This window comes from Aptenodytes patagonicus, chromosome 6, assembly GCF_965638725.1.
Source record: "Aptenodytes patagonicus chromosome 6, bAptPat1.pri.cur, whole genome shotgun sequence".
Lineage (NCBI taxonomy): Eukaryota > Metazoa > Chordata > Aves > Sphenisciformes > Spheniscidae > Aptenodytes > Aptenodytes patagonicus.
Window position 1 is genome coordinate 65,507,879 of NC_134954.1, and position 27,962 is coordinate 65,535,840.

Genomic DNA, 27,962 nt, shown 5'->3' on the forward strand with positions numbered 1-27,962 from the left:
CTGTGTAGAAATCATCCAGGTTACAGAAGCAATGTTGGCTTGTAGAAGGGCTTATGTGCCCCGAAGTTGATAATTTCCCGCCTATTTATATTAACTGGTCTAGTAACAAGTACTTTCTTGTTCCACAAACCGCACCTCATTTGATGCTGACAGCTGTTGTTTTTCAAAGCAATACTGAACACTGAGTGGTGTCTTTTACTTAACTGTAGGAAAATGAGGCTAGTCTAGCCATGTCCTTGTGTCTGACCTTACTGAGGTGGTCTTCTTGTGTCATCCCGATTGCTTGCTTTTAAATGAGCTTTTGTGAATGACTGTCCATTCTCTGGTGATTTGGATGTCCAAAACCTAAAGAATTATTCTGATAAAAAGCAAGAGCTTGAAGGGATAGAAAGTGACAGGTGGAAAATGAAATTAGGACAGAAATCTTCATTGCCCTGTACCATGTCCAAAGTGGGTGTGAAGTCAGAAGAGCATTTGATACCTGCTTTGTGATCTAGCAAGTGACTTTTTAAGGTGCAAGGCAGTGAAGGACTGTGCCCAAAATGTACAACTGCTGTATTTTCATGTTGTAGTCAAGACTTGCTGATCCCTTTGCAAGACCGTTCGAAGATCTTATTATTGCTAGTGAAACGAATGGGTTTAGAGCTGCTGTTTTGTCTGCGTAAATGGGCATGTTCAGGTGACAATGATTTCTAAAAGCTTCACCCTATTATTTGATGTAAGGCCAGCTGGAAGGCCTTGGCTTTCTCCATGTAATTTAGTGAAGCAGCAGGTCTTTCCGATAATTATCTTCGCTCTATTTCCATCAAATACTGCTTGAAACTTCGGCTTAGTAAAACAGACAACATGCAGCAGCAGCTGTCATCTCAGAGCCAGCAGTGCAGACCAGACGTGTGATGTTAGGGACATCTCTCTCTTCAAATGCTTTTATACTCCTGGAAAAGGTGCTTTATTTCTGTAGCTTATAAACGTGCACCAGGCACAGCTTACAGGACCAGAAGGGCTGTCTGTTTTTGAGAGAACAGGGATACTTGGACTTGCTGTCAGGTTTGGATGCTTTTAGTAAAATCTGCAGACGCTACATAACATGGATATTGCTGTTCTTACTTGTCCATAGAGTTTATTGAGGAGACCAAAACCAGAGACAATTCATCTTTCTAAACCTCACTGCCTTGATTGATCCAGACACTCAAGAGGCAGGATATCTTTGCTGTCATAAAACCCAGAAAATCTGTGCTACTTCATGTTAAAAAAAAAAAAAAAGGCATTGAAATTTATGACAGCAGCTCGGGAAGCAACCGAGAAGTACTGGTCTGGGCGGCTGCCAGCCAGCACCTCAAGTGACTGATCCGACTAACAGAGTCCATCGGTTTCCCATGTATATTAGTGCTGCTAGCTCGGCTTTCACGGTCATTTTTAAGGCAATAATTGTCCTAGCAAATCAGCAATATAATTTAACTACTACTGTCTAAACTAGTTTTATGGCCATCCATTTTCTAAAGTCACCAAATTTTATTATTTACCCACAATATAATTATACCAAAACATACATATATTTAAGAAAAAGAAACACCTTTATAGAAATGTTGATAGTGCTTTGAAATCCTCTGTTGCAGACGGGGCTCTGTTAGACATTGCTAGAGGTCTCCCCGCTTGAATATTCCCCCGTTGCGCTGGGCAGAACAAACTTCACGTATCTCCCCTTCTCCCAGCCCCTCCTGATTCGCAGAAGTCTTTGCTGGATGCAGGGCAAACTGAAGATGACTTTTGCTAGGATCACAGTACATGGGACGAGCAGCGTGAGGGTGTAGGTCGGAGGCAGGTAGAATTTGTACTGATTCTCATCGAAGGCCCTCGACCATCCATATGTGAGTGTGTGCAGAGTGCTGATTACCAAGGCAATAAATCCAAGGGTGGACTAAAAGGAAGAGAAACACACGCCAGTTAGCAGAGGACCTCGTGCCTGTCTATTTTCCTATATTTTTTTACTCTATCCTGTAAGTGTACATAGGACAGAGAAAGCAATGAGTATTCCTGTGTTTCTTGGACAGAATAAAACGCGACTGGAAACATTTCCCGGGTAGTGTGCCAGACTGCATTTTTCTTTTTGTAATCAGAGGTTAAGTGTGATATTAGAAACTCGGCAGGCGTTTCCCAGAAGATGCTGCCAACTTGGCTGAGAGGTGGGCTCCTGCCTCCATGCGAAGCAGCAGCCCCCAGCCCCTGCCGAGCACGTAACCGCAGGCAGCTCACAAATGCTCCTCCCGAGCCGCAGCTGCCAGCTCTGCTGCCTGCCGGTCTGTGGCTGGCGAGAGGCTGCTGACCGGCAGGGTGAAGCATCAGCATCGTGGCTCTGGACCAGCAGTTGGCACCGTCAGAAGTCAGTGAAGCTGTAGCTTCGCACAGAGCAAAGACACCTTCAGGTAACTGCTGTCATCTCCAGGAAAATGAGGTTATGGAGACAGAAATGCTCTGGTCGGAGGTGAGCAACAGCCCCAAAGGGTTTCCTTCCCTGTCCTAGAGATCTGTGTTGGTTCGTGAGCCAGACCATCAGGCTGTATGATGGACTAAGTCCTTGAAATGGGGAGTCAAGAGCCCTTTATCCACTTGGGGCGGCAGGAAGGACCCAGTCCCTCTTCTGCGGATAAGAACTTCCCCCATTTTCAGCTGAAATCATGGCTCCCAAGCATTTTGCCTGAATATTTCCAGCTCCCTCTGAGGGTTGCTCTCAAGAGGGGTTTTAAACTGTGGTCCCCTCACCGGTGGTTTCCTGCCACCATCAGAGGTGGTGGCTCCCGAGCTTGCCAGCTCCCGCTGCCCGCTGGCACTCGGCAGGAGCCGGGCACTCACTCCCAGAGGCATCTCAAGTATAAGCCTTTGCTGCTGTGTTTTCAAAGAAGAGCGCGGGTGTAGCATATTGCTCTGCTGCCCTACTTCGAATGCTTGGTCTAAGCCTGCAATACCAACCAAATTTCAAGATACCTAGACAGGGAAAATTTTGCTGCTGTTGTCCCTAACTTAGGGAAGGAAGCCTTTACAAGTCAAAATATCTGGCTTGGTGCAGCGAGTCAGAGATCAGCAAGAAACACGGTCTTCCTGAAGGTATGTCCAGGGAAGAGGACACAGAAAGGAAATACGGGACCGGGGCAAGACAGGAGGAAGGACTCATCATTTTCTCGTGAAAAAATAATCTCAGCTGGAAAACTACTCAATTCAAAGCATACCTTCCTATTTTTGATTGTTGGGAAACTATTTAAAAACCCAGACAATTTTTTAAAATCACAGAATCGTAGAATAGTTTGGGTTGGAAGGGACCTCTAAAGGTCATCCAGTCCAACCCCCCTGCCGTGGGCAGGGACATCTTCAACTAGATCAGGTGGCTCAGAGCCCCGTCCAACCTGACCTGGAATGTTTCCAGGGATGGGGCATCCACCACCTCTCTGGGCAACCTGGGCCAGTGCTTCACCACCCTCAGCGTCAAAAATTTCTTCCTTCTATCTAGTCTAAATCTACCCCCCTTTAGTTTAAAGCCATTGCCCCTTGTCCTGTCGCAACAGGCCCTGCTAAAAAGTTTGCCGCCATCTTTTTTATAAGCCCCCTTTAAGTACTGATAGGCTGCAAGAAGCTCTCCCTGAAGCCTTCTCTTCTCTAGGCTGAACAACCCCAGCTCTCTCAGCCTTTCTTCATAGGAGAGGTGTTCCATCCCCCTGATCATTTTTGTGACCCTCCTCTGGACCCGCTCCAACAGGTCTGTGTCATTTCAAAATGTACCATGTTGTTACCAACAAACTCGACCAAGGATCCTCTAACCTTCAGAGCTAATCATTTAGGCAGCTGAGAGGACTGGGCAGGGGAGGGAAGGAGAGCTCTACAACGTGCTACCAGATCTAGGTACTTTACTTTTACAGCACCTATCAGGCAGTCGTGTGGGTGTCACTGAATCCTGCCAAGATTTCGCCTGTATAACACCCTGCCAAGTTAGGGAACTTTTCTCTCTGTGTTACAGCTGAGCATTACTCAAGGTCATGCCAGGAGTCAGGAGCAGACCCGTGAACTGATCTTCAGTCCTGTGTGCATCCCTGCATCCATCCTTTCCTCCAGGGACAGCCGTCCTTCTTACCAGAAGCCACATCTGATTCCTAAGCTAAAGTGATAACAAGCAGCAAACCCAAACAGGGTCAAGATTGGTTTCACTTGGAAAATTAAGGAGGAGTTTGCTGGAATATGCCATGATTGCAGTTGAACCTAACAGCAGGACCCGACCCATAGCTCATCCATCATTTCCCGACTCTGAGCTTCTCTCCAACAGGCAAAAAAATCTCTGGGTGGCAAAAGCTTGGAAGTACCAGCTTGAGACTCATCTGGCAGAGCACAGATGTAAAGCAGGGCAGGGGGAAAGGGGACAGAGTGAAGTTCAAGGGCAGCAGACGCTTTCTGCCCTGGGCGGAGGATGCTTTCGGAGTCAGCCTGAGCAGAGCTCTACGCATGGCAGAGATGTCAGAGCTGGAAATAATTAGTTTCTTCCTCTACAGGTTCTCTTTCAACCGCTGCTGGTACTGGGGGAGAACAGGAGTGGAAATTAGTAGGACAAAAGGTGACAAACCATCACGGGCGCTCAGTGACCCACCTTTGTGTGCGGATGGTGGGGCACATGAAAGTAAAAAGCTAATTGGCAAAAAACGCGTGGATCAGTCACTGGTGGCTGGAAACAGTGCTGGCAGCTCCTCAGACAGCAGCAATGGGCTGATCAGCTCATAACACAAACGAGGGGCTGGCTGGTGAGAGCAGGGGGTGCCCGGGAGGGGGGTCCCAATGCTGATGTTGGCTGAAGGACTTGTGGTCAGCAGGGCCCTATGGCTGCACCCGCCAGACAAGCTGTCAGCCGGGTACAGGTTGGTCTGTAAGTGCACAAAACCCAAAAGTTTTGCTGATCGCAGCTTGGCTCAGTACATACAGCTCAATATATACTCAGTATAGTACAATGCAGAGCCTGCTGAGGACCCCACGAGGGCTGATTTGCCAACGTCCTTAGCCCTGACACCGCACTGAGTTTTGAAGCTCTGCTCTCGTTTATCCTCTCAATGCAGTTTCTGGCTATGAAACTTTTTTGGTTTTTTGTTTTAAACAGTGGCAGGGGTTTCTTTTGCACTGTCACAGCATGGGGAATACGGGACCACCACCCATGTAAGGTGGTGTTAAAGCCCTCTGAAAGACAGCTGTATGAAGATGGTATCTTCCTGATGCAGGCTTTGCATATATTTTCTAGTCTGTATTCTCTTGTATCTCCCCCATCTCCTTGGTGCCTGCGAGGCTCCCTGTAATGCATCAGCGAAGGTGATTCAGCCGCATGTGCCTCATTTGGAAATGTCTGGGCAGCGTCCAAAGCCAACGGCCCCTTCCTGACCCAAATATGTTTCTGACTTCTGCTACCGTCAGTCCTGCGAAGTCATTAGCTCTGTGGAAGCGGCTCTGGCTCGCACTTCAGCAACAGGAGGGTTAGAAAAGGTCTGATGACAGATTCTTTGTATCTTGCGATACATGAGCTAAGAAAGAAACCAGGTCAATTCAACCTTCGAATTCCAGGAGGACTTCTCAGGGTGGGAAGGTAAAGGCAATCATACACATTTTTACTTCTCAGCCAATTCGAGTTGATTTGTAAATCACTGGGGAACATTAAAAATGTCTCCTATAAGTTGAATTACATACAAATCATTCCTGTTATCCAGTGTCTAGATCCTGTACATTTTCTGTTAATCAAAACTGGACACATAGGGAACTGTGTATCCAATTTAACTGTATTTAATTGAAATTTGTATATGTGCAGGAACTACTATAAAAATTAACTGTTTTTTTTTTCTAAAACCTTAGCAACAATCCAAATGGGATTTTTGGCCTGTGAGGCAACAGAAGTGTATTTTAAGAGCATGGCAGTATCCCATGACACTGATAGAGGTGCACACACTGCTGCTGGAAAATGTCAGACTTGGGAAGCTCTGGGTAAGGAGGAGACTAAAGTGGCTCCTGGATTTGTAACAAGCCCCAGCCCTCTCTCAAATGTGGCTTTTGGTAGAGCGTCTCACAAACACACTAGCCAGTTCAACTGAGATGGTGACAAATCGCTGCATTTTCTGGGAGACATCTGGCTGGGGCGGCTGCGCTCCCCATTTTCCTTATCTTTCACTTTTCCCAGGCACGGGAAGCCACGATGCCTCTGATGCACTGTAAAAGGGTCAAGTGCTAGACATCCCAAATATTTGAGAAAGCAGCCTCGTGCTTCACCCCTTGTATTTACATTGTGCCGCTGTGCATTAATTCAGGGAGGATCACATTGCACTGCATGAATGTTAACCTCTGGAGCCTGGGAGCAGTAGCTGTATCTGCTCTTAATTTCCTCAAGAAAGGTATCACCAACTTATTGAAGAGTAAATAATTTAAGAGAGTCCTCATTTAAAAAAAAATAAATGGAAGCTAACGTGCTAAGAGATCTGTAACCTGCTTTTTTTACATGATATTTCCACAGTAGGGCACAATACCAGCCGTGCCTCTCCTGCATGTGATCAGCTGAGAGCTCGTGTCACACTGTCATGCTCTATCCCACACGGACAGAAATAGGTGCGAGTATCTTTCCACGAACTAAGCCAGCCAGTTCCCATGTGGGGCAGCCAAGAGCTATTTCGGAGCCGAGCATCACGTATGCGGCCTGTCCCAGCGCTGACATACCCTTAGAAAGATGCGGGAAGGGGTCTCAAAGGGCAGATGCGACAGCTGTGTTACATACACTGGTAGGAGGCGGCAGCACTATCTGCTGTGACACCGTATATATTACATGATGTACCACCAGCACCCTCCAGGAGAGCTGCTGGGCTGCCTGGGGAGCCAAAGGGAAATGCAGGCTGCAAGGAGACACTTCCCTTCATTTGGGATTCCTGGTATGAGATGCCTAAGCCAGGATCAATTTATCCAACGTCCCAGAGGCTGCAGCCCTCCCCTGAGACATGGTGGCCAGAATTAATATGCTCCCGTTGTCCGATCTGAAAGAGAGGTTTAAAGCCAGGTCTCCCTTCTCTCCGAGGGACGATCTCTTGGGGTCAAGCTCTCCTGGTGAGGCTCTTCTACTCAGTGTAAATAATTACTAGCTAGCCCACAGCAAGAGAGGAAAAAAGACAAACTGACTTGCTCGTCTGGTGATCAGGGCACTTGTGGGGGAAGCCGGGGAGCAGACTTCAAACTCCTGCTCTAATGAATATTGAATTATTTATATGCCACTGAAGAGCTTCAACAGGAGAGACTGGATGATAGATATTCACCTCTGCATCCCTGAACCCTGCCCTCCCCTTTTTGAAGGGTTAGGTGTGATGTGCGGGAGAGGCTCCGCAGGGGAGGTGTGGGGGGACAGGGTCCCCTGGGGGGACTCACGCGTGTCAGGGTGCCACGCGGGCCACTGCAGCGGGACTTGAAGCCTGGCACACGCTAAGCAGCAGTGATGTAGGAGACACAAGTAACAAGGGGTTTTAGGACTATGGGATACGACAGTGACACGGTGAGTGGAATTTGGCCTCAAATTGAGCTCTAATGTGCAGGGAATACTTGAAGGTTCATTCCCTGCTATCCCTGTTAGTTAGTCCTAAGCCTGGCTCCAAGCACAGCCCTGAGAGTGCTGCAGCCCCCGAGTTTGGGGTTTGTGAATGTCCCACGTGGTGGACTCAGGTCACTATGGGAATTTGGCCCTGGGGAGCTTGGACATTGCTGCAAGTGGGAAGAAGGCTCCTAAAATACTGAATGACTTTGGAGAAAGAAAAATTACCCCTGCACTCCTAATTCACCTTTTAGAATCAGACATGGGACTTTTCATTGAAACCATACCCAGTTCTCTGTGCTTCTTGAGCTCTGGCATTTTTATAGACCGGTCTAGGTCTTTTCAAACCTGTCTATTGAATATTTGGGTGCATGCAAGCTCTGCCAAACCTGACCTTCCCCTGCACTGTCTTCCCCGGTGCTTTCCTAACTGTTGTCTTTTCAGAAGCTCACTCTCTCTGAAATGCCAGGGCAGATCTGCGTCCCACAGCCAGCTCTCTTCATGGTGGGTTACCTGCCTGCCCTCCCCAGCCTGGTGCAAACTCCCCGCAGCATCTCCGACATGTTGTGCATGACTGGCATGCGACCGGCTCCAAGGGGGGTCTTGCCCACGGAGGGGAACAACCCTGAGCTCTCAAAATGACCCCAAGGCTTTCTGCCTTTCTGCCTTGTGTGACTTCAGGAGGTTTTTAGCTGTGAATGGCAGCGCTGCTCACGGCCACAGAGGGGGAAAGAAGGACTCTGCAGGGGGTGTCACGCAGGCAAAGCCCAGGCTGTTTTTTTCTCAGGATCTCTAATGCTGCTAAATGCAGGGTGAGAAAGAACTTCAGCCAAGACATTAAAGACTCCCTCCTGCAAAGCCTGTCGCTAATCCTCACGTGGATGCCCATGACACATTACATTTTCCCTTCCCCCCGAGACAGCAGCACCCTCTGCAGACTGGGTGAGCTCTGCGTGAGAGCAGCGCGGCCCCCCTGGGACACACCACATCCCGCTGCCCCGCCGTCACCGCTCGGTGTCACCTCCCGGGCGGGGGGGATCCACGGCTCTGGGGTGCATGGGGAGGTGTGGAGTGGCAGGGTTTGCCCCTGACACCGGTGTGCAGCTTGCGGTGGCCGTGCCAGAGCAGGGACGTGCTGGGATGGCAGGTCAACCTCTGCCCTCTGTGGTCTGCGTGAGGGCCTGGCTCTGACTGCAAAATCACTCTCTGGCATCAGCAAATGTCAACTTTACCTGAATGAAACTGAATTCCCTCCAGTTGAGAGAGTTTGCGATGGATGGAAGTGAAGTGATGGCAAGTAACGACAGCAAGCCCAGGGCAATTATTCCAACAGAGATATAAATCTCCATCCTCCAGACTTCCTCCTCTACCCAGATATTCATCTTCTTCTCCACAGCCTGGCATGACAACGAAGGTTTGTTAAAACGGAGCGCTTAGAAATAGAGGAACTCAATTTTATCTGTATTAGTTTTGGTTTTGGAAGCAGGTTTCCTGGATGAACACTGGCTCCTATTTACACCTCCAGCGCTATTTGCCCCTGCGTTTTGGGAGGTGTGAAAATGCTCTTTTATCCTACTGCTGTTTGGCCAAGCTAGACCAGATTTGAAGCCTGCTGGGAAGAACTGCTGAATGCTTTCAGCTCCCACAGCCCGTAACCACTGCAGCAAGCCCCAAAGTTGCATTTGGAAAGATAATTAGAACGAGAAGTCAGTTTAAAGCCATGAAAACAAATACAGATGCTTGAATATGCAGTAGTCTCCTAATAACCTTCGTTTTAAGTGCATTTAGGGGGGAAATTGTTCATGCTAATGGAAGGGAAGATGGGTTTTATGCTGCATGGCAAAGAGCAACATTTAGAACCGTCCTCTTTAGCCCATTAAATGGGTTTAATTTACTAAACAAAGATGTTGCTAGAAAACAGGAGATAGAGGGGAAGTGAACACAGGATGCTTGCCCGAGATTAATGTGCAACTGTGGCAATCAAGAAGGACCTGCTCAAGGCTGGAGCCGAGCAGCTGGGGATGTTGTTTGATGGATGCTTTGAACAGGCACTGCTGCCGAAAGCAGCCATCCTGCTCCCCGCTGCCCCCACGGCCCCTTCCCTCCTCTCTGTTGGGACAAGCATTTGGAAAGACTCGGGCAAATGTCCCAGCACAGAAAGCAGACTGGTTATGGGGCAATTCCTTGATCAGGTTCCCCACTCAGCTGCACAAAGCTTGTGCCATCCCAGGAGGGAGCGGGGTGGAGCAGTGAGAAGCCAGGGGCAGGAGAAGGGCAGAACCACATTTTCCCATGGCACTGCCGGGTTACAGAGCTGGCTGAATTGCCTGAAGGTAGCAATCTCACACTGGATAAACACTGCTGAGAGTCTCAATAAGGTAATAAAGTCCTTTTCCGTTTCCTTGTTCTCTTAGCCTATGACCAGTTCTTCACCATCATTTTGTTAAACTCCTGGAGGCACATTGTGATGAGGACACACCTCCTACAAAACAAACCCCATGGGTTATGACTTGGTCACTCCAGCAGGCACCTACTGTGAATGTCAGTGCGAGCAAATGGGGATCTCCCAAAATCTAGAGAGAAAAGTTGAGGAGAACTCTGCTCCCTCCACCACTGGATTTCTCCTCTCCTAGCATTTTTCCTGCCTCTGCCCTAGTCTCAGACACACCAGGTGCCGGGCAAGGCTGGTTTCAAAGGCTTGTCTGTGCTTCTGGGGAGCAATGGCACCGGGGAGTTTGATCCTAGCCCTGGCTGTAAAAGCACGGGCAACACCCTGCTAAGATGGCTGGTCCTCAGTGCGGATGGGTGCATGAGGATGTGCTATGCGATTGCCTTGTGGAAGAAGTGCTCATACTGATAACAGCTTATTCCCACTGGCCCACACATGCTTTGGAAAGTGAATGCAAAGGCCAAGATATTAAGCCTGCTACCCAACATCTGGATGTGTGTAGAAGATTACTACAGGTGCTGACCTGAAGAGTACCCACATTACCTGCTTGACGGCCGTCTCGATTAACTGGTAGCGGTGGGAGCGGCGCATGGGCAGACAGAGGCTGTACATGGTATGCAAAGCCGCACAGAAGAAGCTGAGGAGACCGATCTGCTTTCGGTGCTGGAGCCACTGGTCGAGCCAATCTGGAAAGCGCCTGTATTTGGTGCCATAGTAGAGCTGCGAGCAGGCTGCCAGCACCCCGGGCAGGTAGACGAGAGACAGCATGACGTAGGCCACGCAAGGCAGCGTTGTGTTGACCACCTCGATGGGGATCTTGTACAACTTGTTCTTCTGCTCCCTGATGTAAGGGTGGATGACCTGCCGGATCAGGTTGTAAGTGAAGAAGCAAAGAAAGAGCCCCAGAGCCAAAAAGATGGGGATTTTCCAGGCTGGCAAGAGGCGCAGGGGAATGTTCTCGATCTCACAGGCTGACGACATGCAGCCCATGTCCACAGGGGTGAACCCCATGGCTTGAGCAATTTCTGCTACAGTGTGCTTGGCTTCTTGGTTATTTGAGCAAATCAGAACCTGCAATGAACAGAAAGATACACAGAGGGCAAAGAGTGATCAGGCTGCTGGGAACGAGTGCATCAGGAGGGATGCTGTGCTAAAGGAAGCCTACATTATTCCACTGAGCATCATGCTTCCTGGCAGGCTTTCTGCTGGGGATTTGGCTGCCAAAGACCTCTCTCCTGGACAGGTTTCTTTTCATGTATGCACCACCATTTTGTTTTACTGGCTGTGTTTAGATAAACAGACAATTAAATAATACTTTTCACTAAGGCAGAGGCTCCAAAGACTACAAAGCGTGAAGGAAGTGGGGGTACTTCATTTCTGAGCAAAGAAATGCAGAAGCTATGGGGTGGTCTCTGGATGCCACAGCCAGCACTCAAACCCCTTTTCCTGGAGCCTAGGGCCATTTGCTACTGCTGCCAGACCTCCGCTGCTGAAACAGTTGCGATTTGGCCCTTGTCAGAAGAAAACAGTACCTGCTTATTTCCATCCCTGGCACCTGACTGCAGCGTCCACGCAGAAACCACGTTAAACCCCTTGACCACGGTGCAGGCTGGGAACAGGGAAGCCAAGTACTCGGCGTTGGATTCTTTGTGATGGTTGATCTCGGTGTTGTTACTAACATCCACCAGGATCTTGCCCACCAGCACATCAGCCAGGTCACAGAGGGTGGAGTAATGTTCCCTGAAAACCGCCACAAAAATGACATCCGTCTTCTTCACCGCATCAGCCTGGAAGGTGACTTCTGCTGCAGAAGGGAAGAGGCCGGCTTTGCGCTTTGGGTTGCGGCTGCCGACCACCACCTTGAACCCGGAGCACACCAGGCGGATGGCCAATGACCGTGCGAAGTCCCCGCTCCCCAGCACCCCGATGGTGCGGCCGGCCGCAGGAGTGATGCTGGGGTCACCCTCCATGCTCCGATGGCCCAGGAGGGGTTTGGCCATGTCTCCTCCGGGCATCCTGGCAGGAAAAACAAGGGGAAATGAAAGTTCATTGTGAAGCTCTTGCAGAGACCCAGACCACATCCACGGTCGTGGGGAAAAATGCCACTTAGGCCACTTGAACAGAAGTGCATATGGTTTTGGTCCCAGTAGCCCAGGACCCATCTGCCAAACCTACCAGCAAGTGTGCAGTAATGTACAAGCACCATTGGAGGGGGACAAAACTACACGCTGGGTCAGAGGAGAAGGGTATTGGGAAGGTTTCCCGTGTTTGTGTGATCCAACACCTGCTGGCTGCACTCATCCATCCTTTGCTGTTCTTCATGCTGGCATCTCATGCTGCCAGCGCAATCCTAACAGTGACCAGGACCAGCAACTCTCAGAGCCCCGTGGAGCCAGCAGTCATCTTCTGAAAAGCCCAGGGCCAGGGGTCCATGGGGATCCCTGAGCCCACATCTGGGAGAGCTGGGGGGTGGCTTCTGATCTGGAGGAGCAGAGTCAAGGCAGGGAGTTTAAGCTGAAATGAAAGTGTCCTAAAAGTGGTAAACGAAGAGAGTTGCAGCCTTTGCCTGTTCCAATATTTGGGTCTGGCAAGCGCTGTTTGCTTCAGCTCTTCAATGAGTAATGAGAACTTACTTGTGACATTTAAAATATATATTAAAACATGATGGGATTTGCTCATGGAAGATCTTGATGAGCTTTACAAACGTTAATGAATTTTGCCCTGTAACACTCTGCTCTCCGTAACAGATTAGATATTGAGGCCATGGAGAGGTTTTAAGCAGATCAATAAATTCACAGGCAGCACACCAGCCGGCCCTGGAGGACAGATGAAACTCAGGCAAGGAACTGCCAGGCTGCTCACAGGCTGTGCCACCGGTGGCTGAAATCTGTCTCCCGGCTTAAGGAATGGCAAATTTGTCCTTAAGGAATAGCAAATTCCTTAAGGGCATATTTTGAAAGGGCTCAGGAGGTGGCCCAGGGGACTTACACACCAGGACATCTGGCTTTTCTATTGGGCATGCTGGTAGAGATTGTAATAAAGACCATAATTAACGAACTCATGATATACAGGGGACTGAGACAACCTGGTTTTGGTGGAGTACAGTCTTGCCTTATAGCTAGTCAAGTTCTTTCAAAGTGAAGGTGACCACTCTGATGGGGTGACCTGGTCCCCAGCACAGGTTATGTTTTTCATAGGCTTTTGGAAATGTCCTTCACCCAAGGCTTTTCTGGGATTGGAGCAGTAGTGGTGCAAAGGGGAAGGGCACTTCTGCATGAGTAGTTACCAATGGGAAACAAAGGGTAAGAAGAAATAAATAATTTTCATAATGGGAAGAGGTTATCAACGGATTTCTCTGAGGATCTGTGTTTTTCAACAGGCTCATAAGTGATCTGGGAAAGGGAGTGAATACTGAGAAGATGGAGCTTGTGGGTGGTGGTTGTTTAGGACAGTCAATCTTTACTGAGAAGAATCTGCAGAAGGATCTCCTCATTCAAAGTGCCTGAGCACCAAAATTCACTACTGGCACATGGCAAGAGCTGCCTATGGGCCTAACCCCCCCTAAGAATACGTTTACTTTAATGAGCTGTAAATTTGTTAAAACCACTCAGAAAAAAAGATCTGAAGGTCACAGTACTCTGAAAATACCAGCTCGGTGCTCCCTGGCAGGCACACATTAAACAGAGCCTGAGTTACTGGGGGAGAAGATCTCTCGCAAAGCAACCACGATCTCTCAGTCCTGCTCCTCATGGAAAGCCTAGAAAACACTTTCAGCAGATGGACCTTGAAACGGTAATTCCCTGTTCTGGATACAAAAAATCATGGCTATGGTGACAATACTGTTTCTATGGCAGAGGTCTGTCTGCTCTCCTTGCCTCTCACCAAGCACCCCCTTGTCCCAGAGGCCAAAGATGCGTGTTCATGGAAGAAGTGCTCTCAGGAGAAAACAAGTGCCAAAGAAAGGCATGATGACTTCTCCCCTTTAATAACACCTTTCCTCTGCTCCCCACATATCACGTAGACTTTCTTTCATGCTCTAGGTGAGTAAGACAGTCCTGTTAAACTCCGAATTACTCATACTTCATTCTGAAGGTTTCTGCTTCTGTTCCAGACCTGCAGAAGGGTTCGTGTGCTGCAAGGCTGATTTGGTGATGCTGGCTGTGTCAGCTGGGTTAACCCAGGCTGCTGCCTGTGCACACACCCCTGCCGTAGGTATATTCCATGTGTATCACAGTCACTAGGATGTTTCATCTAGGAATTAGTGGCAAAGGCATACAAAACAACACAGAAAACACTACTATACCACTGTGTAAATCCATACACTGAACCGCACAGTGCAGTTCTGCTCACTCCACTGCAAAAAAAGAGGGAATAAAACTAGAAGGCGGCCATAGGGAAAGAAGGAGAGAGATGACAAGGGCTGTCAGCTTGGAAAAGAAACACATCGGTAGGAGGGAGAAGGGAACGCCTGGGATTTCTCGAGGTGAAGAGCAAGCTCACAAGTGGAGCTCAGGTCAGTGGGAATGCTGGAGAGCAATATAGGCAGACCAGTCCTCTTTGTCCGCAACCAGCCATACTGCAAAACCCCTAATGTAAAGTAAAGCAGCTCTATCTGAAAAGATGTTGGTGGTTTTTTCCTGGCCCCCTCCTACCAGACGCTTTATCAAAAGCTCACTGCTTTACTTTTTAGAAACCTTCTTGCTCCACCTAAATTTATTCGTGGCCAGAACTATTTGTTCTAGGGCCAACGCTATTGTTCAGCCTAACGAGCTCTCTTTCCTACACCCCCCCTCCTTTTCCACCACCTGTATGCACAAAATGTTATCCTGAAATAGAGAGATGCATCTCTGGCCCTCAGCCAAGGGGAGAGAAATCAACATTCAGGGTGACAAAGCGGCTGTTACCCGCAGACTCATTTTCTAATCAATCTAAAGCACCTCAAAAGCGCTCTCTCTGCTCCCACGGGGACACGAATTTTGGTGCAAGCAAATGTTCTTGTAGTGTGTTTTCTGTGTCCTGTAACTGCCACTGAACATGTAGAGAGGTGTTGGCAATGTTTGGAGATAAACAGCTTTGCTGTCTCCAGTTATTTTGATTAAAAAGGATGACAGAATTAAATGGCCTTTGAAGTCAGCAGGATAGTTAAAAAGTAAGAAGCCTCAAAATGTTTTCTGCAGATTTTGGTGTGATTATTTTAGTTGTACTTCGACTGCTGGGGCTTTGGAGCAGGACCCATCCCCGCTGCACAGCCCTCGGTGGGAAGGCAGCTCGGTCCCTGCTGCTGGCTGCTGCCTGCCACTGTGGGTCGCATTGCCATCACTGCCATGCACCAAAATCCTCCCAAGGAAGGAGGAAAAAAATCCCTCTTTCACTGTAAATGCATTCATGAAGACAAACACCGTGGTCTCTGCCTAACAGATGCCTGGAAATGGAGTGTCTGATTAGGCAACAGTTTTTTTCACTTCTGTATCTCTGTGGAGCACGCAGACCCTCCCTCTCCCGCCGCCTCCCCTGACTTACCATGCTCACGCTGCTTTTGCTGCACCTATGAACAATGTGTTACCTGCTTAAAACTCTCCCTCCCACAGCTAATTCTTCACGGCAAGGTCAACCCACCCAAAGTCAGTGCAAAGCACCGTGGCCAGGATGCTGCGGAGTCACCCGGAGGCAGAGGAGGCCAAGAGTGAATACCGCGGTGCTCGGACACATCTTCAGCATGCTGCAGCCTTAGATAAACCTCATTTATTGATCTTCCCTATCAAGGAAACTCTACCCCTGCTGAGTTATGGCATGTGCAATTCAAGGATATCTGTTTCTTACCGAGGAAGCTACAAGATGATTTAAAGCACAGCCCAGTGGAAGTAAATTAGCTTCAATCCTAACCGGGAAGCAGTTCCCTAATTAAAATATCTAATACAATGTAAAGCTGCCCTTCAGCTAGACTATTAACGACACCCTTATATCACTGCATGGGGATGCTATGTCCAGCTCTAGCACGCTTGTTCCTGTGTGCAGTTCAACGACTGCGTTGCAATTACCTATTATTTGCAGGACAATAGCAGTGATGGGCAACGAGCAAGGTGGGGAGCTCTGCTCTGCCAGGCACCCTACCAAAACTGGCCAGAAGGCCACTCCTGCCCCAAAGAATGGGATAAGACAGACGAAAGCTGGGTGAAACGAAGCAGTCAAATCTCTGTTGCCCAGGCAGAGGGAAGGAGGGGCTCTCACAGAAGAAAAACATGGATAATTCGATGTATTTTGCACCTGAGGTTTGGCAGAGGCTGTTAGCTTAGGCTCAGTGCCAGGCAAACAAGGTTTTTCTGCCTCTCCGCCCACGCTGAGCGGCGTCACTCAGGTTTTGCAGCAGGACAGCCGTTCTGGATGGAGTGGGCTGCAGGAGCCTGCTCAGGTGTCTCTGGGCTCACAGCAGAGTCAATCTGCCAAGCAGATCATCCCCCACCGCTAACGGGGAGCCAGCTCAGTCGTTATCCTCTTTCGACAGACGTGGGGGACCGAGATACTAACGATAACGGGACTCCAGCAAGTTTGCCTGGGAAGACCCTGATATCCTTGACCAAGTCTTTAACAATGAGACCATCTTTTCGGGCCCCTTTTACTTCCGCTGGTACAGGAGGATAGCCTAGCTGGTTCCCGTAACTCGCAGTCTGGCCGTGTTTGAGTTGCAAACCCTGAAGAAAGATCGACCTGTGGTGGCAAGGCACGGGCTTCACTTCAGTTCTGGCCAAAAAAAATCAAGACCCATTTCACTGCCTTGGTATTCAGATTTATCAGATAAAAGACAACTTAGTTTTACAATAACTCTAATAAAAAAAGCAATGTCTTAAACATATCGCTGAGTCAAACTGTGTCAAAGAACAGGGCAGCAATCTCATAAGAAGCTCCAAGTAATGGTCCTGTCCAGTGCAACCAAACTGGCTTCTGTTTGCACAAAAGCTCACCTCTGAGCTCAGCCTCACGTATGGAGCCTGCGCCAGCAGTACCTTAGCTAAAACAACTGCTTTTGTGTCTTCCCCCGAGGTCAGATTTTGTTTAGACTGACCACAACTGCACTGAGTAGCTGTGCATTCAACCCGGTGCAGGTCATTACACAGCCTCCTCTGTGCTTCAGCGTCTGCGTTGGGGGTTATTTGAGATGAAGCACGTGATTATTATCTACGTCCCCTAATGAGCACGTGTGTTGAAAGACCAGCAAGCTGCAGGAGGAATCAAATGATGAAGCAGAGCCCTTGGTCAAGTCATTGCAGAGGAACGTCCCACTTTCTGCGCCAGGACAGTCCCTCTGGGCTCTGCCAGCCGTTGCTGGCACCCAGCTCCATGGAGCGTGGTCCTACAAACACACACACCCCGGAGGGACAGGGGTGATCTCTGCCCCCAGGGGCCTTTCAATCTGCATGGAGAGACCTTTGAGCCATGAAGCTGCAGCCCTACAGCTTCTGTTTGCAGAGTCCTCTGCACAGTGCCATGCCCGCCGGCATCTCCTGCTGTGTTAACCCTAGAGAAGCCCCAGCTGGAGAGGAGCATTCAGCACCTGAAGTCTCCATTCAGGTCTTGCTGTGAGCAGAAATACTCGCTTTTTGGCTACAGCCATTTTGTTTCCAGGGAAAACAAAACATTTAAGTCTCTTTCCCACACCCGGAGAGTCCCTCCAAGGAGCACAGCAAGTACCATGTACCTGTTGGGACTGGAACAGATTTAAGTAAGAAAAGAGCTTATCCAAAGCTGCTTTAACCCCAGCTCTGATGTACATTTCAAGAGACCTTTCAGTCCTGCCCAGGCTGACTGGAAATAACCCCTCTGCTCTGCAGGAGAGGGAAGGAGGGGGCGAAACCAGGCTTGCTGCCTCTTTCTCCTTCCAAAGCAGAGTTAACTCCCCAATGGCGCAAACCAGGAACTGGCAAAGGGAATAAATCACCCGTTGGTATTACTTCAGCCAGAAAAGCCATGTTGCAAACCTACCCGGGACGCCAGCCAGGGCATGAGAATGAGGAAACACTGGGAGCCAGGCTCCCCCCACCGCCGTCCTTCGTCCCCTTCATAGGGAGCGCTGATGGGAACGAGGGGGTAGCTGTTCACCCAGCGCCCGCCGGGGTGGGGCGGTGGGACAGGGACCTGCCCTGGGAGAGATGGTGCTGCCCCGAGCAGGCATCGCTGGGTGCTGAGGCTGTCCCCTGCGATATGGTGGGGACAGACCTGCCATGGGACCCACAGAGTTGCTGTGACCCCAGACCTGCTGTGGGACCTGTGGGGCTGCTGTGACCCCAAACCTGCCATGGGCTCCTAGGGTTGCTGTGACCCCAGACCTGCCATGGGCTCCTAGGGTTGCTGCATGTCCCCCTGCCACCGCTCTGCACCCCACTGCACTTTGCATTCACAGGTCCTCATCCCTCCCCCTGCCCCAGGGCAGGTGTTTATCTGATTAGCTCATTTATCAGGTGTTTATCTGTTAAACCCACTTGCATAAGCTCCTGCAGAGCCCAGCTTTCTCCCCTCTATCTCTTGATCCAATTAACCTCACCCCTTCCTCTCTTACCCCCAAAGGACACGGCAAATGATTTGCCCCCTCCTTCTCTGCAGACACATTCTGCATTTTGAGAACGGGTTTCACGTCTCCCTTCAGTTTTTCCTGCATGAGTGAAACCCAACTCTTTCCTCAGAGCTGCTATTTGCTGAGTGTCCGACAACTCAGCCTCTCTTCCTTGCTCTCATTTTTCTTGGAGGATGCCCAGAACTGCATTTTCCAATCGAGCCCCTAAAATGCACCGGCTGGAGCCGAGATGCCACTTCCCCAATGTGCCACTTCTCTTTCTTCATCCTAGTACGCTGTTTGCTTTTGCACAACCGCGTGACGCCGTTGACTCACGGGCCGCAGTGCCCATCACCCCATCCTCTGGCTCCCCACAGCCGCTGCCTGGCTGGTCGCTCGCTTGGTGTCCATGCGGTCAGTCGGTTCTACCACACAGGACATAACACGTGCCCTGTTTTTTTAGACCATCTCTCCAATTTGTCACAATCTTAAATTCTTAGTCTTTCCTCCCCTAAAACATTTCCAGTCCCTCACAGCTCAGTGTCACCTACAAATTCAGTACATGCCTCCTGACTCCATCACCCGCTGACAGGCACTGACCCTGCCCACTCCGTACACCCTCTGGTTTAAACATTGATAAATATTGAGGATGTTGGTTTTGGAAGACAGCAGTGAAGCCAAAGGCATGTCCTTGACCCACGGGATGTTCTTCACCATGACCAAAATTAAAAAACAGCTTTCGAAACAGGGGAAAGCGGAGGAGAAAGGGCTGCTGGAATTTCCCACCGGAGCAAAATAGTCTCTTTTTCCCACACAAGCTCAGACATTTCAGCTGCAGTTTTCCTATAGATATACATCAGCCTGTGGTCACTTCGCAGGGACAATTTCCCTTCCCAAGGTTAAATGGGCAACATTAATGCTGAGCAGAAAAATCACCAGCCTACGACATGGAACTGGAAAACAAACTTTTGGCTTGCTCTTTTCATCAGAACTATGTACTTTTAAGCACAGTTACCAGCAGGTTCTGCCATAGGTAGCCCCAAACCCTCCTCTCCCAAATTGCCTCCAAAGGCAAAGGGGCCCCCCTTTGCAGTTACCACTTCTCTGCAGCAAAGTCCTTGTCTGAAGAGCTTCCTCTGCTCTTCTGCTAAAAGATCTTGCTGCCTGTGCCTGCTGCATCGATAGAGTAATGAGAGGCCTGAGAAAGACCTGCCCTGTAATAAAACTTCATCAAATGGGAATCTGAAAGTCTGGGAAGCCCGGAGGTTTCATGGTAAGTCCGTGGAAAGCACAGACCTGAAGCAGGATGGGGTTTTGGTAGAGCAGTGCTGATGCTGACATAGCACGCAGGACTTTATCTGACTGATGTGACTCTGAATAAGGTTATTTTCCCTGCTTATCATCTCACAGTTCTGTGACATAAAGGGGTGGTTTACAACAACTTCAGGTGCCGTACTTAAGTCTTATGTGGCTTCTCTTGCTTTCTTTTGGGGTCTTAATTCGCTTGCTGCTCTTACCAAGTTAACGACTATCTCACAGTGACTCACCCATTTCCGAGCCTTCCCCTCCTGAAATGCGGGGAGAGTGGGGAAGCAGCCAAAACCCTGGGTGGTGGAAGCTTCCCAGGTAGATCTAATAACACTCTGTGGCCAGACACGATGAGAGGAGGTGCTCCTGCCTGAACCGAGTTGGGGAAAATCTCTTCTGCTCTTCGCTAGGCAGCATGTGCCCTTCTGCTGGGAGCTTGAGGGCTCTGGAGATGGCGAGACCTGACTTCAGCAGTCACCGCAGGGAGCTGGCAAGCTTCGGCTGTTTAAAACCTCTTTATTTCTTTCCAGGAAAGACGCAGAGGAATTGTGCTGCATGCGCATGAAAATATTTGGATTGGCTATTCCCACGCTGCAGCGCCTGTTAGAAGGGTCTCCAAGATCAGCACTCCCTTGCCTTTCTGATTTTGCCTCTCCTGGTGACTCAGAGGATGCACAGGACCACATGGGGGGAGAAGATGGCCTGGGAGGCAGGTTGGGGTGGAGGGAAGACACAACCTATGGCATGGGGTCAGCCCAGCTCCTGCTGATCTCTTGCTTTCCTCCCTCGGAGCACAGGCACGGCACACAGTGCACAGAGGTAGCTCTGAGCCAGCCCTGAATACGCACAGCCATGAAAACGGGGCGCTTTGCCCAGGAAAGGCAACGAAGCTCATGTAGGGCCATGCTCTGCCTCCTCTGCCTTTCCCAGCAGCTCCTGGGAAGCTACTGGGAGAGATGGGACAAACGCGACCAGCTGATCAGGTGGTCCTGTTCAGGGATCCAGATGGGTGGGAGACGGGTGGGAGAGAGATGCTCTCCACTGAAAGTCAACTCACTGCCCTGAGATGCTGGGACCCCACAGCACTCTGCCTCCCCCCTCCCGCCCCTGGCTGTTTGCCTGTGTCCAGCAGAAGTGTGTCTTTGGTCCGACATCCTGGAGAGCAGAGCCAGCTCGCTTCACCTTTTCCCCTGCACTGGCAGGGGTGTCGCTGGTCAGCCCGGGGAGTCAAATTCACATGGTCCCTTCTGTTGAGGGACACCAAGCTGCTAACGTCTTGCTGTGTCTGTGCCGTTCTGGACATCTATTTTACATTTCTCTCTATTTTTCTTCACTCCTTCAAGCAGGTGATGAGACCAACAGGAAAGGAGGAAGAAGAGGGAGTGTTACTGACCTGAGAGGAGCTGGAGGAAAAGCAAGAGAAGGCAGCAGGTGGCTTCACCAGAAAAGGACCACGGAAGGACGATGACTATGGTGAACACGCTGCCTTGTGAATATAGCACTTGTTTTTCCTGAGCACACTATACTCCTGGGGGCATGTTCAAGGCATGCCATGGACATACCTGCTGTGCTGAGTGGCTGTGATGGCCAGGAGAGGTATCTGGGAAGGAGAACACCTCGGTATAAAGCAGCAGCAGAAGCTTCCAACTCAGGTGTACCTTCTCCAGGGCGAAGGAGGTCTGGTGCATGTGTGCGCACGTGTGCACGTGCAGGTGTGCACAACATGCCTTCCCCCAAGGACCCCAACGACTTAGCGAGACCCACGTGTGCTGGATGAGTACAAACACCACGTATTTCACCACCGCTCAGGAGAGCCATCCTGTGCCAAGCTACGCTGGCTGCTGCAGAGGGAACTGATGCTGCCTGCCTGGTCGGTTCTGTCCATCTGAGATCCTTCTTTGATGGTCTTTAATGTGTTTTTTAAAGCCAGCTCTGCCAGAGCGCTGCCTCCCGCACCCATCTTTGGCAAGCACACCCTCGCAATGAGAAGTTAATTTATTCCAAGTACCTGAAGCGATGCATGTTGGTATATATTAGTGCTTACACTTGATCAGTAGTTGGTATCAGCATACTTTTGTTGTGGCTACAGACCCCAATTCTTGAAGCCTACAGTCCATGGGGAGCTCTTAAGACATTTTTTCCGAAGACTACAGTGGTGCATTCATACAAACTAAATGGAAATGCATATGCAAGTGTTACCACAATCAAGGCTTTAGAGAGACTCGTTGAAAATCTGAGAACCTGAAAAAAGGATAGGAGGAATTTCTGTCTCAATTCCTTAAACCCTGGGCAAAATTTTCAAAATGTTCAAGTGATTTAGGCCCCAAAGTACCTAAGGGCTTTTGGAAACGGGACATAAGCTCCCACGTCACTGACGTGCTTTCAAAATGTTTTATCCTTTCAGTTAAGCTACATTTCACTTAAACTTAGATGAAGATGGGAAGCTGCTTAATCCACTGTAGGGCTGCAGGGAAAACTACCCTATGAAGAAGCAGTAACTTAAAATTTGGAAATAACTAGCATTTGCCTCCATCGTGGGTTTGAGAAAAAGCTAATTCTAATCAGCGACGGTAAACTTAGAGATAACAAATTGGTGGGTTTTAATTCTTGGTATGTGACATCTCTTACCACAGCTGCCAGTGCCTTCCCCACCTCTTGAGAGAGCCGGCGTGGCTGCCCTACTTCTTCCACCATCGGAAAAAATGTGTTTCCCCTGAATCTAAACCTGCTTCTATTTATGGGTGTGATGTTACAAGGTCACAGTCAAAGCATAGTTCCTAACAATAAAAAGCAAAACAAAGCAAGAACAAAAATAAAAAGCAAAACAAACAAACAAAAAATTATTATGCTTTCCAAAAGCATGTTTTCCTGGGTTTGGTGTGTTTTTTTTAAACAAAGACTTGTTGAGTCATCATTTTCTTCTTTACAATTACAGAGGAAATCAAATATGTGCAGTAACTATGGGATCTTGTATTACTGTACATTTGTTTCATAGCAAATGTGATTTTAAAAGAGGAGAAAACTTAAACTTGATATAGTATCTAAATCTTGTTAGTCCTCCATCTCCTAAGCCCACAGGAGTATTGATGTTGTAGGCGATGGCCTTCCTCTCCCGCTGTCCCTCAGTTTTGGTTTCTTGCCACGGGAGGCATTTTTCCGTGCATTGGTTTTATTTAGACTATACCGAGGGAAATGATCTGGGGTCCTCAGTACCCATCCGTCCTCTGCTTGGCTCAGCAGGGTGCAGGCATTACGAACACGAATGCTCCCCCAAGCTCCCCGTTGTTCAGCAAAGGGGCCGTCACAGCCCCACGCATCCCACTGGGCAGAGGTTACACCCCGGCCAGGGTCACAGGACAAGGACAGTCGCACCCGAGGTCACATCACCTGTGGGACAGTGCCACTACAAAGTCACCTCTCCAATTCCTTCACAGCTTTCATCCTTCGTTACTCCGACACGGACCAAATGCTGAAGTCCCCCCCACAGAGCATCCAACCCTCGTACCTTTTATAAGCCCCTACATCGGTACAGAAACCACACGGCCGCTCCCCGCTCGCCTCTGAGGGACCGTGGGCCCTGGCCAAGATTTTTCCCAAGATTTTTTTATACCTCAGTGCTGATTTCCCCCTTGCTGGAAGAAGCCACTCATCTCCTCAAAGCATTTGGTGAGCCGAGAATGAAAAAGTGAAACCTAAGCGCAAACTGCTCTCTGAGGGGCACAACCTGACTTGTGCATCCGTCTACACCTCACCATCCCACCGCGCTCAAGCGGACCAAATCACGGGTCTACTCGGCACAGCAAAACCCGCCCCGTTTCAGGCGGGTTTGCGCTCGGGTGCCAGGGGGTTTCCCGTACCTGCAGGGACGTGTCTGACAGCCACGGGAAAGCGCTTCCAGCAGACACCCCTCACCGCAGCCCCGCGGACCTGCCGGGGACGAGCATCCCACCGGCCTCTTCCTAGCGATCACCCTGATTTGGGACACACCGGCCCCCTCGGAAATTTCTGGCCGGGACCTGGCCCCGGCCCCGAACCCCACACTCCCACCGAGGCGGCCACGGCCGAGACCGCCCCGGGCGCCGCTCCCGCGGAACGGCCCGGACCCCCGTGCCCGAGCCCAGGGGCGGAGCGGACCGCGGGGCGGGACCGGTCCCCGCTCCCCAGCCCCGCCGCGGGGCTCCCGGGGCCGGGGGGTGCCGGCGGGACGGGGCCGCGGGACCGAGCGCTCCGCGGCGGGGGAGCCCCCGCGGACCCAGGACGGTCACCCCGGGCGGGGCCACCCCCGGCGGCGCCTCCCTGCCGAGCCGAGCCGAGCCGAGCCGAGCCGAGCCACCCCCGCCCCGCACGCCCGGCGGGGCCCCGCGGCTACCGGTTCGAGCCCCGCCGCCGCCGGGCCCCCGGTCGTGGGGCAGCCCCGCCGCGTCGTCCCCGCAAAGGCGAATCCCGCCGTGCCCGTCCCCCCGCGGTGCTCACCTCTGCGCGGCGGCGGGCGGCGGGAGGGCGAGCGGAGCCGTCCGGTAGCGGTGAGCCGAAGCGGTGATGTCAGGCCGCGGGCTCCGCCCTCCCGCCCATGTGCCCGCCGGCGGCCGCCCGCCATCCGCGCCGCTCCGCTCCGCTCCGCTCGGCACGGCGCGGCACGGCCCGGCGCGGCGCAGCCCGGCCCGGCGCGGCCCGGCCCGGCACAGCCCGGCCCGGCGCGGCATGGCGCAGCCTGGCCCAGCCCGGCGCTGCACAGCCAGGCTCACCGCGTGGCCCAGCGCTGCCCGGCCCAGGGGTGAGGGTGCAGGAGCGGTGGGCCCTCCAGCCCTGGCCCCGCCGGCAGCCCCGCTCCCCGCTGCGCCCGCCCGGGTGGCACTCCCATGCCGAGGTTAAACGCACAGGGACGGGAGGGCATCGCCGCCGGGGCTGCGGCGGACACGGTATCCATTACAGACAGGAGTCGAAGGCAGACCTTAATTCTCTATTTGTAAGTGCATTTCAGAGCCAGCCAGTGTTTCACTTTAATGGGAGGGTGCGGCTTGGTGCGCCTTTCTCCATGCTATCAGGGGCCGTGCACTTGCTCTTAAAAGCTGTGCCACGGCGCGTGGAGCAGATAATGGTTCTTACCCCCGCACCGGGAAAGAGTTGTCCTGTTGCAACCACCCTTAACGCAGCTGCGCGGCCCCGCTCTGATAGACCAGAGAGCTGGTGCTAAAAGTAGTGTCTTCAGGCAAAAACAGTGGGTCAAATGCACAGGGATTTAAAAAAAAGATCCTTCTGGAGCTTTGGTTCACTCACTCAGTAGACGAGAGGGGCACGGAGGGGAGGGACCCGAAGGGATTGTCTTAACCGTCCCCGAAACCACAGCATAGCTGGGGAGATGCTGGTGCAATCTGTTTTTGAAGCCTGCATGGAGGGATGTGCAGCCCCTCTGAACCGAGCCTTACGCGCTTCACCGCCTCTGCAGTTAGGGTTTTCCTAATCTCCTGATCTTTGCTGACTGCCATCCTCTCTGTGCCTGCCTTGCACATGGGATGTGTGTTCTTGGGATGAAACAAGTCCCACTTCTTTCCCATCTGCCAGGCAGGCCGTGGTTTTAACCATCTCAGCCCATTCTCACTGCTGTCCTCTGTGGATGTCCCCTCTCTCCTGCCTCTGTGCTGCCTGCAAATGGGGCCAGCTGCCAACTGGGGCCATCCTGGCTCAGAGGGGTGCCCACCGCCTCTCACATCCACTCTCACATCCATGGGGTGAGAGATACAGAAACCTGCTGATAGGGGGAGGCTGTAGCGAAGACGTGGGATTGCTGGGGAAAGCTCACATTGTTGACTTCTGGCACTGGGACCTTGGATAAGAGAAAGCTTCAGAGGCTGGTGGCATTCAGGCTGCAAACTTCGAGATGCTGTGAGTTCCCTGGGTATTGGGGAATACTGGAGAGGAGAGAAAACCTACTGGCATGGTTAGGAGGAGGATCGTTGGGATATCTGTACTTCATCACGCCTCCGTGAAGTCCATCTGTGACTGAATGCAGCCAAAAGACCCAGAGTACTCCTTACCCCCTTCTTCCCCATTGTGGCCCCTGCCTCCTCATGCGTATCTTAATGTTACTTAATTTATATGCCATGATCAGCCCTTTGTGGAGACTGAAGGAAAGGAATTGTTGAACTCTCCTGCGCTTTCTGTATCTTGTTACCTGCACTCCCGCATTATGTAAAGGACAAATTTTGCCTTTTATTTATAGAACCCATAGTCATTGCCTTGTTTGCCTTGGTCATTGTGATTCACTTTACATGATTCCTCCTTGATCTTTCAGGTCTCTGTAAAGCTGCGGTTGCACAGCCTGGGTCCCCCTCTGTACCTTTCCCTTGTGTGGGGCAAGGCTGCTGTTAAGGGTTTATGATCATTTCCTCGGGTAATGACCGGCCCTCTGGGGTTCCTTTATACTGAAGCACTGAAATCTGCTTTTTTTTTGTGATTTCACTTCCTTTTCTTAGAATAGCAAACTTTGGAGGTTTTTTTTCTCCATCATTTTCACCAGAATATCCTTTGCTTTTCCACCTTTCTGTCACAAAGAAGCGCCTCAACATGAACACCCATTTTATACCTATCTCCCTCTTCTCAAACCCATAGCCAGCCCAGTCCAGGCCACCCATTTGCTGGATGGCTTGAGTTCTGCAGCTCCATTTTTCCTGTAGACATCTCAGTAGGTAGCTAAAGCTTCTCCAGGTCCTGGTCCTTGACTGGCTTTATTGGTTGCTCAAGGAACGCCCTTGGGCACTGTCTTTCTAATGAGGTGACCTGATGTGGGCTTGCAAGGTGGCTTCATTCTTTTCTACCCAGAGATACCCAATGTGCCTGACTCATGCTGGCCTTGACCGCTGTTTCTGTGTGTTTATCTGTTTTTTTTCCTCTTTCTCCTTACTGGTCCTGAGCCAAGGGTTTTCCCTGTGTCAGCTGGACCCTTCTTTTCCCAGCAGTCATTTTTCCTGGCCCATCACTCGGTGGTCGGAGCCGTGGCTCTCCAGCAGCACCATCTGTGTCCCTGTGCCCAGCTGACTGTGCCCCCGCTGTCTCCTCGGCCGCGGTGCCACCTGTGCCCCCTCTTCCCCGTCCTTCCCCCCCATGGGGCTGGGCAGTCACTTTGGATCTGCTCAGGGCCGGGGCTGGCAGGCTCTGCTGGTGCCCATGTGCCGGCACAGCATGGCACGGGTGAGCAGATGAACCTTGGCAGCTCCTTGCTGCCGGGCCAGGGAGCTGTGGGGAGCCCCCACCTCCCATGCTGTGTCTTGGGGCTCTTGCTGGAATGCTCGAGCCATCTGAGGTGGCCACGTGGAGGGGTGCACCAGGGCAGCTCACCTCCTGTCCCACACCTAATTGATAAGGTGGGTGGCCCTCCCCTGTCCCAGGGCATGCCTGGGCATCGGTGTACCCAGACACCAACGCGGTGGTCCCTGAGCCCCCCCGTGCTGCTTCCCCCTTGCCAGCTCCCTTGGGTGCATCATGGAGGTGTATGTGCCAGCCGCAAGGCTGGTGTGGACCAGAGGCCACGGGGGATGCAGCAGCACTGGGCAGCAGTGGCTGCACCTGAGCAAATATCGTGACAAAAGCAGAGCTCGGGGACACTGTCTCACCTTGCCACCTGCAATGTCACAGCAAGGGAACAGCTCTGCTTTCCCCTGAAATCCAGGGGTAGTAAGTGGCACTTACCGTTTGCAAGGCAAACCTATCTGGCAGGGTGGTCAGTAAACGTAGCTCCTCCTCTGGCCTTTCCAGGCTGCGTTGTGGGCTGGAAGCTGTTTTCTTGGGACCCAGCGATACTGTTTGGGTTGAGAAATTGGGTTATAAATACAACAGGAGCGTCAGGCGGGTTCACCGGTGTGGCGCTCCGGACTGGTACATTGCCTGGCGGTGCCGAAACTGCCGAGCCCAGAAAGGAGCTGAGAGGCTGGAAAGGTGCGTGTACAATGCAGGCGAGGTGGAATTGATAACGTGTGGTTAATTATTGCCAGCGAACGGAGGCCAGAAATGAATTCGGCGTGGTTGTGAAACAGAGAGCACGTGCGAAGGGAATAAGCCGGGGGCTGCAAAAATGGGTGCGGGAGGAG

At 51.2% G+C, this 27,962-nt stretch overlaps 1 protein-coding gene across 4 annotated transcripts; it reads right to left on the reverse strand.

Moving 5' to 3' along the window:
* Positions 1 to 1,100: 1,100 nt before the first annotated feature.
* On the reverse strand, positions 1,101 to 27,775 carry STEAP3 (STEAP3 metalloreductase). 4 transcript variants are annotated; one of them, XM_076343038.1, is made up of 5 exons: positions 27,565 to 27,775; positions 11,558 to 12,041; positions 10,569 to 11,096; positions 8,809 to 8,973; positions 1,101 to 1,918 (listed from the first exon to the last, which is right to left on the reverse strand). In XM_076343038.1, exons 2-5 carry the CDS (start codon positions 12,038 to 12,040, stop codon positions 1,628 to 1,630), a joined length of 1,467 nt encoding a protein of 488 aa, XP_076199153.1. In that variant the 5' UTR covers position 12,041; positions 27,565 to 27,775; the 3' UTR covers positions 1,101 to 1,627. The 4 variants fall into 4 exon arrangements, with proteins under 4 accessions (XP_076199153.1, XP_076199154.1, XP_076199155.1 ...); XM_076343039.1 differs by lacking the exon at positions 27,565 to 27,775 and adding an exon at positions 24,352 to 24,402; XM_076343040.1 differs by lacking the exon at positions 27,565 to 27,775 and adding an exon at positions 23,736 to 23,756.
* Between the last annotated feature and the right edge of the window lie 187 nt (positions 27,776 to 27,962).

Bases quoted from the DNA above. Each gene is read 5' to 3' on its own strand.
- STEAP3 (XM_076343038.1), bottom strand. From the start codon at position 12,040: ATGCCCGGAGGAGACATGGCCAAACCCCTCCTGGGCCATCGGAGCATG. The intron at 11,097-11,557 runs GTACTGTTTTCT...TGTTCATTGCAG, and splicing joins CCAGGGATGGAAATAAGCAG to GTTCTGATTTGCTCAAATAA. The intron at 1,919-8,808 runs GTAAAGTTGACA...TCTTCCTTTTAG, and splicing joins GGGAATTCAGTTTCATTCAG to TCCACCCTTGGATTTATTGC.